The sequence below is a fragment of the Capra hircus genome, chromosome 11 (assembly GCF_001704415.2).
Source record: "Capra hircus breed San Clemente chromosome 11, ASM170441v1, whole genome shotgun sequence".
In the NCBI taxonomy this organism is placed as follows: Eukaryota; Metazoa; Chordata; class Mammalia; order Artiodactyla; family Bovidae; genus Capra; species Capra hircus.
In genome coordinates this window covers 20,278,912-20,299,768 of record NC_030818.1, presented here as the reverse complement: position 1 = coordinate 20,299,768, position 20,857 = coordinate 20,278,912, and the positions used below count along the sequence as shown (strand labels likewise).

Below are 20,857 nucleotides of genomic sequence, written 5' to 3'. Positions count from 1 at the left end.
TGACAAACCTAGACAGCGTATTAAAAAGCAGAGACATCACTCTGCCGACAAAGGTCCGTAGTCAAAGCTATGGTTTTTCCAGTGGTCACCTATGGTTGTTGAGAGTTGGACCATAAAGAAGGCTGAGGGCCAAAGAATGGATGCTTTTGAACTGTAGTGCTGGAGAAGACTCTTGAGAGTCCCCTGGTCAGCAAGGAGATCAATCCAGTCAATCCTAAAAGAAATCAGTCCTGAATATTCATTGGAAGGACTGATGCTGAAGCTGAAACTCCAATACTTTGGCCACCTGATGCGAAGAGGCAGCTCCTTGGAAAAGACCCTGGTGTTGGGAAAGATCGAGGGCAGGAGGAGAAGGGGGCGACAGAGAATGAGATGGTTAAATGGCATCACTGACTCAATGGACATGAATTTGAGCAAACTCCAGGAGACAGTGGAGGACAGAGGAGCCTGGGGTGCTGCAGTCCATGGGGTCACAAAAAGTCAGACATGACTTAGTGACTAAACAACGACAACAAAATGTCAGACGGTGGTCGTGAAGCAGCAGTACACTGGGCCCCCCGGACCCACAGCCCCCATTGTGTAGGCACCACAGAATGACAGAGGCCAGTTTAGAGGGTGAGCTGTGTCTAGGCCCAGCCTCTCTGGCTCACGTGGGACACAGTAATGTTCCAACTGAAAGATGCTCTTTCTGGCAGCATCTGGGTGGGAGCTGATACACCTATGTGCAGACTGAAAAGTGGGAAGGAATCAGGTCTCAGAATGACCCACAGCTTTAGCACAGCAGGACTTCCTGTCGGAGCCACTGCCAGAAGTCTTCCTGAACAGATGATTCTGAAAAGTAAAGAAACACTAGTGTTCTCTGTGGTCATAAAAAGGAGAAAGATAGCTGGAGGGATAAACATCTCAACCAACAAATTCTTTTTTATGGGATGTCTGGCTTTCTGCAAATTGTTACTGAACCAAGACATATGTTCTTTTCGAATTAATACATGTGGGGCAAAAACTCAAAACAATATGCTGATTTATTTCATAAAGATAATTTCCAGGCTGACTGGTTTGTTTTACACTGTCAACAAGGGAAGGGAGTGGGTGGGGAGGAATCTCATAAAGTGCTGGAGATAAAAAGCTTGGGTTCACATGAAATCTAGAGTAAGTTCAATCTCTGTCTCTCTGTCTCACTCTCTAATGAAAATCTCCAGGGGATCCTCCTGACCCAGTGATTGAACCTGAGTCTCTCGCACTGTAGGTAGATTCTTTACCATCTAAGCCACCAGGGAAGCCCCATGAAAATCTAGTTTACTTTTGAAAGTATTTATTGAGCACCATGGAAACACAAGGGCTTCCCTTGTAGCTCAGTCGGTAAAGAATCTGCCTGCAATGGGCTTGATTCCTGGATTGGGAAGATTCCTAGGAGAAGGAAATGGCAACTCACTCCAGTATTCTTGCCTGGAGAATCCCATGGACAGAGGAGCCTGGCAGGCTATAGTCCATGGGGTTACAAGGGTCGGACACGACTTACCGACTAAACCACCACCATGGAAACACAGAAGCAAGATAAGATGTTCATTTCAGTTCAGTCGTTCAGTTGTGTCTGAATCTTTGTGACCCCATGGACTGCAGCATGCCAAGCCTCCTTGTCCATCACCAGCTCCCAGAGTTTGCTCAAACTCATGTCCATTCAGTCAGTGATGCCATCCAACCATCTCATCCTCTGTTGTCCCATTCTCCTTCTGCTTTCAATCTTTCCCAGCATCAGGGTCTTTTCTAAGGAGTCAGTTCTTCATATTAGGTGGCCAAAGTATTGGAGTTTCAGCTTCAACATTAGTCCTTCCAATGCATATTCAGGACTGATTTCCTTCAGGATTGAATGGTTGGATCTCCTTGCAGTCCAAGGGACTCTCAAGAGTCTTCTCCAACACCGAAGTTCAAAAGCATCAGTTCTTTGGTGCTCAGCTTTCTTTATAGTCCAACTTTCACATCCATGCACCACTACTGGAAAAACCATAGCTTTGACTATACGGACCTTTGTTGGCAAAGTAATGTCTCTGCTTCTTAGTATGCTGTCTCGGTTTGATCATAGCTTTTCTTCCAAGGAGCAAGCATCTTTTAATTTCATGGCTGCAGTCACCATCTGTAGTGATTTTGGAGCCCAAGAAAATAAAGTATCTCACTGTTTCCACTGTTTCTCCATCTATTTGCCATGAAGTGATGGGACCGGATGCCATGATCTTAGTTTTTTGAATGTTGAGTTTTAAGCCAACTTTTTCACTTTTATCAAGAGGCTCTTGAGTTCTTCTTCACTTTCTGCCATAAGGGTGGTTTCATCTGCATATCTGAGGATATTGATACTTCTCCCAGCAATCTGGATTCCAGCTTGTGTTTCATCCAGCCCGGCATTTTGCATGATGTACTCTGCATTTAAGTTAAATAAGCAGGGTGACACTATACAGCCTTGACATACTCCTTTCCCAACTTGGAACCAGTCTGTTGTTCCATGTCCAGTTCTAACTGTTGGTTCTTGACCTGCATACAGATTTCTGAGGAGGCAAGTCAGATGGTCTGGTATTCCCATCTGTTTCAGAATTTTCCACAGTTTGTTGTGATCCACACAGTCAAAGGCTTTGGCATAGTCAATAAACAGAAATAGATGTTTTTCTGGAACTCTCTTGCTTTTTTAATGACCCCACAGATGTTGGAAATTTTATCTCTGGTTCCCCTGCCTTTTTTAAATCCAGCTTGAACATCTGAAAGTTTATGGTTCATGCACTGTTGAAGCCTGGCTTGGAGAATTTTGAGCATTACTCTGCTAGCATGTGAGATGAGTGTAATTGTGTGGTCGTTTGAACATTCTTTGGCATTGCCTTTTTTGGGACTGGAATGAAAACTGACCTTTTCCAGTCCTGTGGCCACTGCTGAGTTTTCCAAATTAGCTGGCATATTGAGTGTAGCACTTTCACAGCACCATCTTTTAGGATTTGAACTAGCTCAACAGGAATTCCATTACCTCCACTAGCTTTGTTTGTACTGATGCTTCCTAAGGCCCTCTTGACTTCACATTCCAGGATGTCTGGCCAAACTCCTTATTGCCAAATTCAGACTTAAATTTAAGAAAGTAGGGAAAACCACTAGACCATTCAGGTATGACTAAATCAAATCCCTTATGATTATTTAAAGTGGAAGTGACAGATTCAATGGATTAGCTCTGATAGAGAGAGTGCCTAAAGAACTATGGATAGAGGTTCGTGACACTGTACAAGAGGCAGTGATCAAGACCATCACCAAGAAAAAATGCAAAAAGGCAAAACGATTGTCTGAGGAGGCCTTACAAATAGCTGAGAAAAGAAGAGAAGCTAAAGGCAAAGGAGAAAAGGAAGATATACCCATTTGAATGCAGAGTTTGAAAGAACAGCAAGGAGAGATAAGAAAGCCTTTCTCAGTGATCAATGCAAAGAAATAGAGAAAATAATAGAATGGGAAAGACTAGAGATCTCTTCAAGAAAATTAGAGATACCAAGGGAACATTTCATGCAAAGATGGGCTCAATAATGGACAGAGACGGTATGGACCTAACAGAAGCAGAAGATATTAAGAAGAGGTGGCAAGAACACACAAAAAATAAGATGAGGTATATTTTAATTTATTTAGGGAATGAATACATGTGCATATGGAATAGGTAACAATTCAAAAAAATTTAAAATTGAATAACACTATAAGTGGCATTGAGTGTATTGTGAGAGGTCACAGAAATCAGGAGTAGTCATGAGCTTGTATCAACAGTGGTTCCTAGAAGCAGAGAAGAGCAGTGGAGGAAGAGGGACAAACACATGGTTTATATTTCCCTTTTCCCAGCAATGTTTCAATGCCATAGGCTTAATCTACCTGCTCAATGTTCAATGCAGGGGATTTCTGAAAGTCTGCTTGGATGGTCTCACCCTGGGACAAGAGGGAAATCACAGCTTCTGTCAGATTTATTATGTATTGCCAGCATTAAGGCAAGAAAGAAAAAGTAACAACCTGCCAGCAACTTACAAGGATGCTTTTGGCTATGGTATTATTGAATTTAGTATCATGGAGCTAGTCAGAGTGATTGAGTCACAGAAGGAGATACCCAGTGAGCGCAGAATTGCTGCTCAAGTCCCTAGTCATAATTAAAACCACAATGAGATGTTGCCACACATCCATTAGAACGGCTTGGATGGTCTCACCCTGGGACAAGAGGGAAATCACAGCTTCTGTCAGATTTATTATGTATTGCCAGCATTAAGGCAAGAAAGAAAAAGTAACAACCTGCCAGCAACTTACAAGGATGCTTTTGGCTATGGTATTATTGAATTTAGTATCATGGAGCTAGTCAGAGTGATTGAGTCACAGAAGGAGATACCCAGTGAGCACAGAATTGCTGCTCAAGTCCCTAGTCATAATTAAAACCACAATGAGATGTTGCCACACATCCATTAGAATGGCTAAAATGCCAAGTATTGGTGAGGATGTAGATAACTGGAACTTTCAGACATTTCAATGGGGAATGCAAAATGGTACAAGTGTCTGAAAAACGGCACAGCAGTTTCCTTTAAAGCTAACACAATGATTCCTATTCTAGGTTTTTACCCCCACCCTCCAATAAAACTTCTCTGGTGGCTCAGGCAGTAAAACATCTGCCTACAATGCGGGAGGCCCAGTTTCTATCCCTGGGTCGGGAAGATCCCCTGGAAAAGGAAATGGCAACCCACTCCAGTACTCTTGCCTGGAGAATCCCATGGACGGAGGAGCCTGGTAGGCTATAGTCCCTGGGGTTGCAAAGAGTTGGACACAACTGAGCGACTTCACTTTCCAAATAAAAGCACATCCTTAAAAGGACTTCTACATGAATATTCAGATCAGGTTCATTCATAATAACCCCAAACTACAAACAACCCCAGACAGGCTACCCACTCCAGTACTCTTGGGTTTCCCTTGTGGCTTACCTGGTAAAGAATCTGCTTGCAATGCAGGAGACCTGGGTTCCATCCCTGGGTTGGGAAGATCCCCTGGAGAAGGGAAAGGCAACCCATTCCAGTATTCAGGCCTGGAGAATTCCATGGACCGTATAGTCCATTGGGTCGCAAAGAGTCGGACACAATGGAGTGACTTTCACTTTCAGACCGGTGAATTGATAACCAATTTGCTGCATATTCAAGCTATGCAATATTACAGCAACAAAATGGAATGAACTACTGATATATTCACCCCCCCAAAAATATTATAGATGAGTCTCAAAAATGTGCTCGATGAAAGAATGAGCTCATGTATTCATTCATTGTTAAGAATAAGTAACCTGTAGTGACAGGAAGCAGATTTGAGGTTCCCTAGTTCTGGGGCAGGTGAGATTGAGTGGGATGGGACACAAGGGAACTTTCTGGAGCGATGCACATATTTTATACCTTGCTTGTGGTAGGAATGACACTTTGTCTAAACTCAGCAAACTGTGCACTTGAAATGATTGCATCTGGTTGTATGTAACTTATACCTCAATAAAGGACTGCGGCTGAGTCAGAGGCTGGCAGCAGCAGGTCACTGTGAGCTTGGTTAGATGATTCTGTTGAGACCTGACTCTATCCATTGGCTCTTCCCTTGATCTAGAAACTTCAGGTGTGGTCTAGCTAATCAAGTTCAGAAGAGCATTCTCTCCCAGGGCCTGTACGTCCCCAAGAGGGTCCCTGCTCTGAGAGCACACCTAGCCCTAGAAGGAGGGGGAATGTTGGGGGGGATGTGCCTGCTGTCTCTTCCACATCCCAGCAAGCTGGTTTCTTTATAAAGGAATCCAGTGTTAATGGTATCTAGCCGAGTTTGGGAAAAATCCAAATAAACTTACCCCTCACATTGAGATTTCTTGGCCATCTCAGTGAGCCAAATAAAGCAGTCCATGTTTGGGGGGGGGGTGGTTTGCAACTGTGAGATAGGTCATAATCTCCATTAAGTAAGCTATGAAATGTAAATTACAGTTATGGAACAGTGACAAATCACATATTGACATCAAAATTAAAAGGGAAACAAAGTATGACTATGAACATCGTCTTTTGGAGAAATGACCACAACCAGATGTAAGTAAATTATACCCTAAGGAAAAGAAGGCATCTTTCCAGGCCACTGCCATGAATTTATCTTAGACATTCCCTAAACTCCCTATCCAAAGCCCATCTTAAATAACTGTTTTCCCATCCAATGAACCATCTCCTTCACTGTGGGAAATTCGTGTACATTTTTGGCAAGTTAGCAATTATACAAATTTTAAGAAGTCTATCTTTGTAGACATCTATCTTTTTAGCTGCTTTAATCACTTGGTTGGTAAATGCAAACAAAAGGAAATAGAGTTAGTTCCTGAAGGATGTTAAATCTTACATGGTTTAAGATGGATTGTATGGCTCCAATTATGATGTCTTTCATCGCTGCACAGGCCCAGGCTGAGAGTCAGGACATAGGGTTCTGGCCACTGCTCACTCTTGAACTTGGTATGTGACCTCCAGCAAATCTAACCTTTGTTCCAGTTTCTTCTATGGTCAGAGGAGGATGGCAGCATTTTCTCAACCTATCTTAGCAAGTAAAAAGCTTTCATTGAAATATTAGGCATGAGAACACTTAGAAAAATTAAAAGTTCAATATGACTATAAAGCATGGCTTGTTTTGCATTTAAAAGAAAACTTTTAAAATGTTATAAACATGATACGTGTGCTATCATTATACATATATAAGACCAGGTCTCTCAAGCAATAAAAATAATAGGTCATCTTTTTATTTTTCCAATCCATTAGCAATGAGCTCAGGGGCCAAACAGCCTGCAAAACAATAGGTACTTCTGCCCTGCTGTCAGGATGGTCCTTTAAATCATTTTAAGCTTCACACTGGGGTACTGCAGGAGTCACTTGATTGCTAAAACAACAGACCAGAAACTGAAGTCTAGAAATAAAATTAAAATAAAAAAAATAATTGGGTCATAGAAATGCCACAGTGCCTAAATCCTAGTATGTGGTCTGTATTTCATTGAATGAAGGTTGTTATGGCAACCAAAAAAAAAAGCACTAAAGTTAAAAAAAATTCTGTATTGCCTTTAGGGAAGTAAGAGAGCACCTTAAATTTGCAGCAGAAAGGCTGGTCTTGGCGTTGCCTCAGGCTTGCTGCCTCTTGTCTGGTCCTTGACCTGCCTCCTCTCTTTGCTGGCTTCTTCTCTCTTTCCCTGCTCTCTCTCTGTCACTTCATATCTGAAGGCAGAAATTTTTTTCTCTTTTGGGAGCACTTTCTTAACCCATCTCAGCAAGTAAAAAGCTTTCATTGAAATATTAGGCATGAGAACACTGTGATGGATGTGGTGGGCGGGAGGGTCAATGGACAACTTCCAGCCTGCACGTCAGTGGCCTCAGTGACAGCTCGCTCCTGGGACCTGCACTGAGCTTTAGACCCTGACTTGGACTCCAAGGAGAAGGATGTGAACAAGGTACTCCTTGGTCTCCTGCTTAGGGCCCACCATGATCTGGGTTTCAAGGCTTCCTGGGACCCCCCTCATGGCTGGGGTGTCATGGGACTGGGATCTGGAGGCACTGAGACTGGGCGGAGATGGACCAACCACTGCCACAGGGCCCCCCAGGCCAGCTCACAGTGCTCCAGGGGTGGGAGTCCTCCCAAGGCTCACTCACCCTGGGGAAGCTGTGCCGCGGAGGAAGTCATTGCATGCCGCTTGTAACAAGAAAGGAGGCTGAGAGGGGCATTTCTAAACCATCCAAAATGAAAAATATTCATACATGCCAATCACTCATGCTAGGCGAGAGACCAGTGTCACTATCCTTATATCCTTTTTATAGACAATGACATTAAAAATTAACATGGCGAAAAGAACAGAGTACGTGACAAAAAGTACAGGAAACAATATCCCAGAGTTAATAAATAATAATGACATGTTATTTTTCTCAGTTTTTTTATATTTGTGGCATTTATCAGCTTTTAAAACTTCATATTTGTTGTGATGTCTCTTTCATTCTAAATAAAGTTACTTTCATAGCTAATTTTGTATTTTTCTATTCTTTCTCTTGGGCTTCCCAGGTAGCGTTAGAGGTAGACTCCACATTGTGTAAACTTGAGGCACACAAACTTGGATCAGCCCTTGGATAATTCCATGTTAGCTCAATATACATGTGATTAATTACGATTATTTGGGTACCTTGAGCTCCTAGGGCTGAAAAACGTTAAGGAAATAAATGCATTTCAAAGAGACAAAATAAACAACTAAATGGTAGGTTGGCTGGAAAATCACTATCTTCATACTGGTACCTTTTAAAAATGAGAACAGACTGCGTTAGGCACCAGATGATTTTCACACTACACCACGGTCTGCCAGACTGGAAGGCGCTGGTTGTCCAATGAGGGCTCTGCCAGAGGCAGAGTTATGCGGCATTAATAGTTTCTAATGAATGCCGTTTCTACCTGCCGTTTCAGCAGACTGTTTTCCCAATCAGGTTTCCCAATTTAAATTAGAACATATAAATATAAAGTATTTAAGAAGGAGGAAAGAGACAATTTAATTCTTCATATGCAAACTTTATGACCAAAATTTAAGAATGCTATATAAAAACAAAAAAATTATCTCAGGGTTCTAACCAAAGTCCAATTAATTAATTTTATAGTGCAATTGCTCAATTTGCTTTATTTCATAGAATGTTATAGAAACTTCTTTAAAAAAACAAAGTCAATATGTTAGAGTCTGGAAAGTGCCACAGTTACAACTTGCCAAATTAACAATTTCTGTCTTTCAAAATCCAAAACATGGACAATGGATATGAATCAGTTGTTTTCAAGATATTGGTCAGCAGGAAAAAAAGGACAGTGGTTCCCGAGACACAGGTAATAAACAAAGTTAAGCCCTACAATTGCCCCAGGTCACTGTCTGGAGAGAGTTGCCAGGCAATGGTGCATAGTGGGTGCATCTCCTTGAGTTGAGGAGACAAATTAATTGACACAATGTCAATCAAAATCCAAGGTAGATTTTTCTGTAGAAACTAAAAAAAAAAAAAAAAAAAAAGAATTCTAAAATTCATATGGAAATGTAAAGAACTTAGAGTAGTCAAAAAGAGTTAGCAAAGGAACAAGCTTGGAGGAATATCTGATTTCAAGACAATAGAAAACTAAAGTAAATAACTGAGGGTGCTGTTGGCATTATTACTGATACTAGATCAGAGGAACAAAATGGAAAGTACATTAATAGACCCACATATATACGAAAAACTGATTTTTGACAAAGGAGCAAAAGCAATTCAGTGGAGAAACAGTAACTTTCTTAGCAGATGGTGATGGAACAATTGCAAATCCATTCACACAACAAATGAACTTCAATCCATAACTCAGATCGTATACAAAAATTAACCTAGAATAGGTCACAGATTTAAATGTAAAACCAAATATTAAAAAACTTTTAGAAGAAAATATGGGAGAAAATCTTTATGACCTTGGATTAGGCAAAATATTTAGATACAGCACCAAGAACAAGATACATTCACATATAAATGGTTTTATCAAAATGAAACACATTTGTCTTGTGAAAGACACTATTAGGGAAGACAAGCCACAGGGAGAGAAAACATTGGCAAAATCTGTATCTAATAAAAGACTTCTTTCCAGAATACCTAAAAAACTCTCAAAATTCAACAAAAAAGAAAACCAGCAACTCAGTTAAAATAATGGGCAAAAAAAATTGAATGATACTTCATCAAAGAAGATATACGAATGGCAAATAAGCACGTGAAAAAAAGCTCAGTATAATTTGTCATTAGGGAAATGGAAATTAAAATCCCAAGTAGAGGTTACTATGTACCCAGAGTAGCAGCTAAAATGCAAAAGACTGACTCTATTGTACAACACAGGGAACTGTACTCAATATCCTGTAATAATCTATAATGGAAACTATGTAACTGAATTACTGTTGAATACCTGAAACTAATATAATATTGTAAATCAACTATACTTCAGTAAAAAAAAAAAAAAAGACTGACCATACCAAGTGTTGTCAAGAAGCTAGAGAAAGTGGAACTTTCATACACTGCTGGTGAAACTGTAAAATAATACTTTGGAAAACAGTTTGACAGTTTTTAAAAATGCTAGATATAAATCTACCATATAATTCAGCCACTCTCTGCCTAAATATTTATCCGAGAAACAAAAGCATATGTCCATTTTAATAATTTATATGAAGATTCGCAGATATATTTCTAATAATCAAATACTGGCAACTGCCCAAATGTTCATTAACAGGTGAATGGAGAAAAACAACAACATTACTGTGGCATATGTAACCAAATGCCAGTCAGGAATAAAAAGGGATAAACTACTGTTACACACACCTGGTGTTGGAGAAGACTCTTGAGAGTCCCTTGGACTGAAAGGAGATCCAACCAGTCCATATTAAAGGAGATCAGCCCTGGGTGTTCTTTGGAAGGACTGATGCTGAAGCTGAAACTCCAGTACTTTGGCCACCTCATGCGAAGAGTTGACTTATTGGGAAAGACTCTGATGCTGGGAGGGATTGGGGGCAGGAGGAGAAGGGGGCGACGATGAGATGGCTGGATGGCATCACTGACTCGATGGATGTGAGTCTGAGTGAACTCCGGGAGTTGGTGATGGACAGGGAGGCCTGGCGTGCTGTGATTCATGGGGCCGCAAAGAGTCGGACACGACTGAGCGACTGAACTGAACTGAACTGAACACACAACTAGACACCATATTAAAAAGAAGAGACATTACTTTGCCAACAAAGGTCCATCTAGTCAGTTCAGTTCAGTTCAGTCGCTCAGTCATGTCCGACTCTTTGTGACCCCATGAACTGCAGCACACCAGGCCTCCCTGTCCATGACCAACTCCTGGAGTCCACCCAAACCCCTGTCCATTGCGTCGGTGATGCCAACCAACCATCTCATCCTCTGTTGTCCCCTTCTCCTCCTGTCCTCAATTTTTCCCAACGTCAGGATCTTTTCAAATGAGTCAGCTCTCCGCACTAGGTGGCCAAAGTATTGGAGTTCTAGTTTCAACATCTAGTCAAGGCTATGGTTTTTCCAGTAGTCATGTATGGATGTGAGAGTTGGACAATAAAGCTGAGCACTGAAGAATTGATGCTTTTGAACTGTGGTGTTGGAGAAGACTCTTGAGAGTCCCTTGGACTGCAAGGAGATCCAACCAGTCCATCCTAAAGGAGATCAGTCCTGAGTGTTCATTGGAAGGCCTGATGTTGAAGCTGAAACTCCAATACTTTGGCCACATGATGTGAAGAGCTGACTCATTTGAAAAGACCCTGATGCTGGGAAAGATTGAAGGCAGGATGAGAAGGGGACGACAGAGGAGATGGTTGGATGGCATCACCAACTCAATGGACATGAGTTTGGGTAAACTCCAGGAGTTGGTGATGGACAGGGAGGCCTGGTGTGCTGCAGTCCATGGGGTCACAAAGAGTTGGACATGACTGAGCAACTGAACTGAACTGAATGACATCAATGAATCTCAAAATAATTATGTTGAGTAAAAGAAACCAGACAAAAATGAGTACATAATATACAATCCAGTTATATGAAAGCCTAGAAAATGCAATTGCTAGTGACAGAAAACAGGTATGTGGCTGGGGATTGGGAGGTTGGTTAGGGAGAGTCAGGAGAGAAGGGCTGCATTATCCTGCAGTGATGGTTTCACAGTGGTATATACATATATCTCAAAACATATCAAATTACACACTTTGTGCTTTTTTTGTATATCAATTATACTTCAACAAAGCTATTTTTAAAACATGATTTGACTTTAGATGTGTAGAGCAAAATATAGGTTTGGGAGCTGTAAAAAAATCATAGAACATCAAGATATTAACCATATTTGGTTCTACAATATGACCTTATCTTTAACTGTGAAGTGAAATATTCTTGTTAACTACCCAATCAGTAGTTCATGTAGTCCATAAGGAGCCTCTCCCCCTACACCCAGAGCAAGTGGAATGAGTCATTTAAAATAAGTTTCACCATTCCCCACCCTCCCTTTCTCTTTCCTTATCTTGCGGGGAGAAAATGGAAATATAAAAAACAGATTTAATATAAGTCAGGATGCACAATGGGCTTCCCAGGTGGCTCAGTGGTAAGGAATCAGCCTGTCCATGCAGAAGATGTGGGTTCAATACTTTGGTCGGGAAGATCCCCTGGAGAAGGAAATGGCAACCCACTTCGGTATTCTTGCCTGGGAAATCCCACGGACAGAGGAGCCTGGCGGGCTACAGTCCATGGGGTCGCAAAAGAGTCAGACACGATTGACCAATTAAACAGCAATATGCACAATAGGTTGTTGGGTACTTCATAATGATACCAGGAGATGGGGATCAATACCCAAAAAGTAAGTACAAGGAAAGATTTTTCCTTGCTCTCTTCTTTGCCTTCTTTTTTTTACTTTTACCATCCCTCTCTACCATCCTTTTTTAAATACCTCCTTTTTCCTGTCCCCCCCCCCTTTTTTCTGTTCTCCTTCTACCTTCTTTTATGCCCACATCCCCACATTTGTTGGCAGGATTGTACGGTGGTTCAGACCACTGCTTGGACTCTGGAGCTGGCTGCCCAGTTTGGATCTAGTACTGTGTCAGGCATGGTATCTAGAAAAACGGTACTGATGAAGCTATCTGTAGGGCAGGAATAGAGACCCAGACTTGTGGACACAGTGGGGGAAGGAGAGGGTGGGGTGAACTGAGAGAGTCGCATTAACATATATACGCTACCATGTGTAGAACAGATCGCTAACAGGAAGCAACTGTATGGCACAGGAGCTCAGCTCGGGGCTCTGTGATGACCTAGAGAGTGGGAGAGAGGCCCAAGAGGGAGGCTATATATGTAATCTTACAGCTGATTCACGTTGTTGCAAAGCAGAAACCAACACAACACTGTAAAGCAATTATCCTTCAATAAAAATAATACCCCATGCTTCAGATTCCCCATCTGTAAATGGGCTGTGTTTAAAACTGTTTTTAGTAGGGCTGCTGTGAGGATGAAATGAACTAACACAGGGGAAACACTCAGAACAGGTAAAACCATGCAAATGTTACCATTTTCAGAACTCTTTCCCTCCCTCCCACTTCCCTCTTTCCACCATCAACACCAAACACACTGGACTTCACTCAGTTCAATGGAAAAGGCCCTGAGCTCAAAGCAGTGTGCAGAAGGCATGAGATTCCGAGACCTGGAACCTGGTCCTGACTCAGCCACTCACCAATTTTCTGACCCTGTCCGTGTTGCTTATGCATCGGAGCTAAAACTGTTTACTGGTAAAATGAAAAAGCAGGTCCAGAAGATCTACGGTCCCATCCACCTAACACAGCTTTTTATAATTTAAAAGTATGAAAAGGTGAAGTGAAAACCTTTTTGACAACTTTCAGGCACAACAAAGATTTTAATTTACCGTGAAGGGTATTTAGTACTTAGTAAGAAAGATAATGTGGCAGATTACCCAGACATGACAATTGTTAAAATTTTAGCAGAACACTGAGTTACATGAATGTTTTATGAGAAATTATGCCTCTTATTATATGCAGAAATTGAACACATTCAAATGTTCTGGATTGGAACTCCCCCTTTCCAAAGCTGTACATGAAGTCTCTTGAAAGTATAGGAGTTCGTGTACTTCGTGGTGGAGGGTATACCAAGGCCTTGCCTTAGTGACCCACCAGGAGAAATCATTTCAAAAACTCTCTGCAGCTGGTCTGTCTACTCCAAGGTCAGTAGAATGAGTGGTGAGCAACTACAGAGAGGAAAGAGTTGATAATGGTTCACTTTGTATGAAATTCACTGGAGTTTAAGTGTAATAATCTACATATAATGCTGCCATCCACAAATACCACTCAGCTTTTAAAAGTAGGGGGAGGGTGGATTTAATGTGGAAATTGTCCTTAGCTGGTTTCACACATACATGCTTTGATTATAAACCTGATGAAGACTAGCCATGATCAGGCAGCAGGGCTCTGATGTTAATTGGAAGAGGATATGGTATTATCACAATAAGGACAGAGATCTCCTCCATCAACATCCTACTGAGAAATCTGTCAAATGTGGCAGAAATTCACAATATTTTCAAGATTCAAATAACTTTCAGAGAAGTTACACTCCTGTTGGGTCAAGTCCTCATTCAGAAACATTACTCAATTGAGACATCAATTTGTCCAATGAAGGCATTATGGACTACAGGGACCAAATAGGACTTTTGTTAAAACAAGTGAGGCTTTATGTTTCAATTATGATCCCAAGTCCTACCATTACTAAAGAGTGTTCTTGTAGTTTCTCATAATTCTTAGCCAGTCTCTGTACCACTTTCTGCTAGCTTCCCAGGTGGCGCTAGTGGTAAAGATCCCACCTGCCAATGCAGGAGACATAAGAGACACGGGTTCAATCCCTGGGTTGGGAAGAGCCCCTGGAGGAGGGCATGGCAACCCACTCCAGTATTGTTGCCTGGGAAATCCCATGGACCGAGGACCCTGGCAGGCTACAGTCCGTAGGGTCGCAGAGTTGGACACGACTTAAGCAACTTGCATGCACTGCTTGAATGAGCTGCTCCAGCAAAGCTTACAATGTGACTGATTCTACATTATTTTCTGCTGCTAGAATCAATCACCTGTCTCAACTTGTGCATTCTCCTAGCTGTATAGGGAAAGCCAAAGGTAGGCTTTGTGGACATAAGTGTACCTGCAAAGCTCTTGTCTCTTCACCTAGTACTTTCAGTGTTAAACTAGTTGTCAGAGTTTGGGCACGAATCAGTTGGACTGATTTAGGTATCTTGATGGGCTGTTATAAAAGATGAAAGGGAGAAACTAGCTCAGTTTGATGAACTGGTATCACTAGAACAAGGCTTGAAATTTAGTGTACAAGTGTGCATGTGTGTCCATGCATTTGGGATAGCAAACCAGCAATTTTTTACCTGATTTCCAGGATAAAGCTGGTTAAAGGGTAGTGGGGAATCTATAGATTACTGCTAGTTAAGTTCAACTGAAAAATCCTTTTAACTATTAAAAATTGGGGAATATTAGAAACAAAACACAACTCCACAGAAATATCAACATTTTCAATAGATGAATTTCTATGCACATTTTCATAGAGTTGAGATCATGTGTATATATTGTCTTGTACTTGAACTTAAGATGCTCCGTGCATTTCCCTATATGTCATCTTTGAAATTATTTTTAATCTCAAAAATATTCTATTGTAGTTATATTCTAATATGGTTAACTGCTTTATTACTGTTCAGTTCAGTTGCTCAGTTGTGTCCAACTCTTTGTGACTCCATGGACTGCAGCACGCCAGGTTTCCTTGTCCATCACCAACGCTCGGAGCTTGCTCAAACTCATGTTCATCAAGTTGGTGATGCCATCCAATCATCTCATTCTCTGTCATCCCCTTCTCTTGCTTTCAATCCTTCCCAGCATCAGAGTCTTTTCCAAGGAGTCAGTTCTTCACATCAGATGGCGAAAGTATTGGAGTTTCAGCTTCAGCATCAGTCCTTCAGTGAATATTCAGGACTGATTTCCTTTAGGATTGACTGGATTATTACTGTTACACATAGGGTTTTACTGTAAAAAAGAATGCTATTATGAACATTTGTGCATAAGTGTACTTTTTCACTTTAAGATTTTTTCTGTAAAATAAAATGATGAGATAAAGAGTTTATATATTTTTAAGGCTCTGGTTAAATTTTACCAAATATTTGGTCAAAATGCTCTCCCAGCAGCAGTGTATGATAACAGTCCACCTTGCGGCATCATTGCCAGTACTGAATGTTTCTTTAAAGGAAAAAGTCCTTGCTATTTTGATGGTAAAACAGTATTCTAATTTTCTTCGCATTTTAAAAATTACTAGTTATAGTTCCCCTTTTGTTTTCTCTTATCAACAACTTGTTTATGTCCTTTGCCTTTCCCCCCTTTTTCTACCACATTAATAAAATTATTTTGTTTTGTAAAGTCTCCATTAAGGCAGCAATAAAACACTCACTAGAGTTCATTTTATTGAATTGATTTTAATATTTTATTTAAGGAAATATTCTGAAGACTATAGTTCATTATTTATAGGAAAAATATAAAGCATACATGTTTAAAGATCATTTTGTAGTGACATTATAGGAAATAGATTTCTCCAAATAACATAATTAGTTTTGTAGTGCTACCAGCGGAATGCATCCTGCAGAAACATGGTTTTACCTTCAGGTCTGAGCACACTGCCCTTACATCAAAAAGGAAAACAGGATAATTAAAAAAACACAACTTTGACTAAATTTTTAGTAGACCACATCTGATTTGTTGAAGAGCAAGTTCTTTTATTTACCTCTTCAAGGAAGTGCTTATTTTTTTCACCTCTTTCTGAGCATCTTCATCCTTTAAAGAAAATACAAATACACAATAAAATTTCACACTTCACCCTGATACTCTAGGTACTTTGAAACAGACTTGTTGAACAAGGGTTACTTTTTGAAAGACCATCACAAAGAAAACTGTGCATGTCTTAGCACCAGGCACGATTTGGATCTCTGAGAATGTAAGTGATACAGAGAGCTATTTCCAGGCTCTTTCTCCAGGTGGTCTGGGGTGGTAGATACAGGAAGCAGAGCCCCTTCTGCGTAAGCTGACACACTGGATCCATCACGGTGTTAATGATAACATTGTTTTCCTCTTCAACTATAACATGTGGAAAAGGTCTGAGTCCTACCTAGCAGCAGAATTTGAACAACTCTGAGATTCCTCTGTAAGATCCAGACAAGATTCCATGGTAAGATCCAAACCACCTATTTTTTATCAGGTAATTTAAGATTTAAAATCTGGAGATCCAACTAGTCCATCCTAAAGGAGACCAGTCCTAGGTGTTCATTGGAAGGACTGATGCTGAAGCTGAAACTCCAGTACTTTGGCCACCTCATGCGAAGAGTTGACTCATTGGAAAAGACCCTAATGCTAGGAGGGATTGGGGGCAGGAGGAGAAGGGGACAACAGAGGATGAGATGGCTGGATGGCATCACCTACTCGATGGACATGAGTTTGAGTGAACTCCGGGAGTTGGTGATGGACAGGGAGGCCTGGCGTGCTGCAATTCATGGGGTCGCAAAGAGTTGGACACGACTGAGTGACTGAACTGAACTGAATGTGTTTTATAGGACTCTATGTGTATTATTATTTCCTTAAAACAAGTGTGGAAGTTATGAAGAGTGGAAATAAATTCAGATGGTAGGGTGCTCCTATGCATTTTTTGTGTTTGATAGACGCTTACCAACACCTATCAGAAAGGGTTTAAGGTGTTTAACATATTTAAGGAAAACAGAGGAGGAAAAACTGGACAGTTTTTGGAAGCAGTTGTTGGCTCTATTTTTTTAACAAACTGGAAGTTCTTCAATAGTTTTAATCACAAGCTTTAATACAGTGATTCTATTGCAGTGACTGATGAAGCCTACCTTCTATCAAATCAGTATTTTTGAAGACTGTGAGAAAATAGGGCTAATGAATCTAGGTGAGTGATGCATTATTAAAAAGAACTTACAGAAAAGCCACAATTCAAGGTTAACTTTGTAATCCTAGGGCTAGCTCAGTGCCTGGCACCTAGAAGATTCTAAATAAGTGCCTATTAAATAGGCAGTTGGCTACCAGAGTGCAGTAACATTTTCTCAAATCTAGGAACCAATTTCTTACAGACAAATGATGGAGATGAAAGAACTGTTTCAATTAAATGCCTAAAGAAATAAATATACTCAAACTACAATAAAAGGTTTAAAATTAAGATCATGGCTTAGCAATATCTGCCCCCTGGAGGCACCACAAAGAATTCCTCTAATTCCTACCCAATCCAACTGATAACACCACACACACATCTCCCTTTTTTCACCTTCTTCCCAGGGCTTCCACCCCAGTCTTTAACTAATTTACCTTTTTTTTTTTAAATGGATAGAGGACACTGGCAGTGTCTTTCAGCTAAAACAAACAACAAAACAAAACACCAGCTAAAACCACCACCTCCAGTCATGCTTGTCACTGCCTAAAATGCACCCCATTCAGACCATTAATCCTCTTTGGTACTCACCCCAATACTGCTCTTCTCTGCTCTCTCTTCCCTGACTCAACCTCTCACTTCTCCCCCTTTTCCCAGACAAAGATCCCTGGAACTCCTGTTAGGAGACTTGTTTTGAAGTCATATTTGCATAACCAGCAAGGTACTTGCTAAGAGAATATTTCTGAGGGGGGCTCAGGAAGAGAATGAGGGAGTGGTTAGGGCCAATGGCAGAGGGTAATCGCGCTCGACCGTTCCTCATATTTGTTAACAAACTCCTGATCACTCTCTTTTATTTTTGATGACTTTGGCACCTTGGTCACTCTCTCCGAGTTCTACCACCACTGTTGGAGACTTCACTGTTCCCATGGTCTGTGTATCCCAGCCTTGTAGAAGGGTGCCTCTTCATCTTTCCTTCCTCCACCATGAGCACACCCTGGGATGTGTCAGACCTAAAACTGCTCCATCTCTGAGACAGGGATCTTGTTCCCTAAACACTGCTTATCCTTGAGAGTCATTTACCTATCCATCTCTTCTCTCTCTCAAGAATTCAACATTTCAGCCATAATATACTTGCTGAAGCTGAAGTTCCAGTACTTTGATGTGAAGAGCTGACTCACTGAAAAAGACCCTGATGCTGGGAAAGACTGAGGACAGGAGAAGGGCATGACAGAGGATGAGATGGTTGGATGGCATCATCGACTCAATGGACATGAATTTGAGCAGACTCTGGGAGATGGTGAAGGAAGGACAGGGAAACCTGGTGTGCTGCAGTCCATGGGATCACAAAGAGTCAGACACGAATGAGTGACTGAAAAACAACAATACACTTGTATAGTGCTTTTTCACATCATATTTACCAGTTCCAAGCCTTTGTTAGTTCTCTAGTATTTCATAAAATACGGTGTGTATACCACCCACATTGGTATCACCTGGGATATTTGAATTACTTATAAAGTATGCATATTTGTCCATGTTTTCATTCACCCTTGCCAAGTAGGTATGTATTTCAACAATAGAGTAATGAGAACACATTTTTCATATGTTTCATTTTTTCAGTCACATTAAAAGGTGTTGTCTGATTAAGCAAAATCTTTGTAAATATGTTTAGAGCTGTATAAAAATGGAAACTGATTAACAGTGATGTAATAGAGGAAAACACCTTAATTACTCAGCATAATGTTTCATGACCTTTTAAAAACGTATTCTTTACTTTTTGGCTGTGCTGCTCTCTTCGTTGCTGCACAGGCTTCTGTCTAATCGCAGAGAGCGGGGGCTGCTCTCTAGCTGCAGTGCGCGGTCTTCTCACTGCAGTGGCGTCTCTTGTTGCAGAGCTTGGGCTCTAGGGCGCAGGGACTTCAGTAGTTGAGGCTCCAGGATTCAGGAGCACAGGCTCAGTAATTGCGGAGCACAGGATTAACTGTTCCATGGCATGTGAGATTTTCCCCAACCAGGGATCAAACCGATGTCTCCTGTACTGGCAGGCAGATTCTTTATCACTGAGCCACCAGGGAAGCCCCCATTTCATGATTTTTAAAAGACAAATACCCATGTATTAGATTTTTCATCAACAACTCTTATTAATCTCACTGTTTATTACATCTCACCAAAATCTGTATTCAGCATTTCTAAGAATGCATCATAGTTTTACATCTTTACATGGCATTATTTTCAGTAATATATTTGGCAAAAGTCTAATTATATGTTGGATTTTGTACTAAAGGGTTCTTGATAGGTTCCCCCCCCAACCCCAAGTATGAATTTTCTTATATAAAATCCAGATGAAGGCATTTCTACATTGACTTGAGGCCTGAGGAATTCGGAAGTGTAAGAACTTGAAGGCTGACCAAAGCATGATCACTTCATTCATAACACTAGAGTGTCTGATACAGTGAAAATCTTTGCATGTCCTGGAGCGTTGCTTTATGAGCAATGGGTTTCCCATGTTTATTTCACTTAATTGCTTCTCCAACATGAACTGTCTTGTAGTTTCCAAATGGCTTTCTCCTCCTGGTAAAGACTTGCTGCTTCCCTTCCTGTTTGACTCTGAGTTTTCTGTAAGGCTTGAACGCTGGCTGACGGCTGCAGGGTTTCTCCCCTCTATGAGCTCTCTGCTGTTTATTAACGTTGGTGCTGAGACTGAAGATTCCTCCACACTCTCCAGGGTTCCTCTCTGGTGTACGTTGTTTCATGATAGCTAAGGTTAGAGCATCAACTAAAGGCGTTACCACATAGATGATATTCATAGTTTCTCTGCAATGTGAATTCACTCATATCATTTCAAAGACAGCCTTATTACTGGAGGCATTTCCATAATGATCACAAAGGGATTCTCTCTGGTGTGAGTTCTCTGGTATGAAGAAAAGGTAACTCTCTGGCCAAAGTGTTCCCCACGTTTGTTATAGGGTTTCTCCTCAGTGTGAGCTAACATGTGTTAAGTTATTGCTGAGCTGTGAGTGAATACTTCCCCATTCTCATTATGTTCAAAGAACTCCTTTCCAGTGTGAAATTTCTGCTACTGATGAGAGGCTGTAAAAGGCTGGCCCACATCCATTCATCAACTCATTGATTTACATATGAATTCTATGCTGATCATTCAGTGATAACCTTTAGTTAAAAGTCTTTGCCACACTGGTTACATTCAAAAGGTGTGTTATTCTCCTGCAGGTACACACGTCTCCTCCTTTGTATTGAAGCATGTTCACTGCACAGCTACCTGATTAATTCTGAGGCCTTCATTATGCTTCAAGCACTTGATATTTGCCCATGTTTATGCAAATGTCCTCTTATAAGAACCCAGGTTATTGTTT

General features: G+C 41.0%; 1 protein-coding gene across 2 annotated transcripts in view; it reads right to left on the bottom strand.

The window, feature by feature from the left end:
* Positions 16,025 to 20,857, bottom strand: part of RMDN2 (regulator of microtubule dynamics 2) — a 64,572-nt gene continuing 59,739 nt past the window's right edge. For both annotated transcript variants that reach the window (XM_018055132.1, XM_018055133.1), the window contains one exon: positions 16,025 to 16,390. In XM_018055132.1, the coding sequence (XP_017910621.1) occupies positions 16,337 to 16,390 (54 nt within the window). In that variant the 3' untranslated portion in view covers positions 16,025 to 16,336. The remainder of the gene's footprint in view (positions 16,391 to 20,857) is intronic.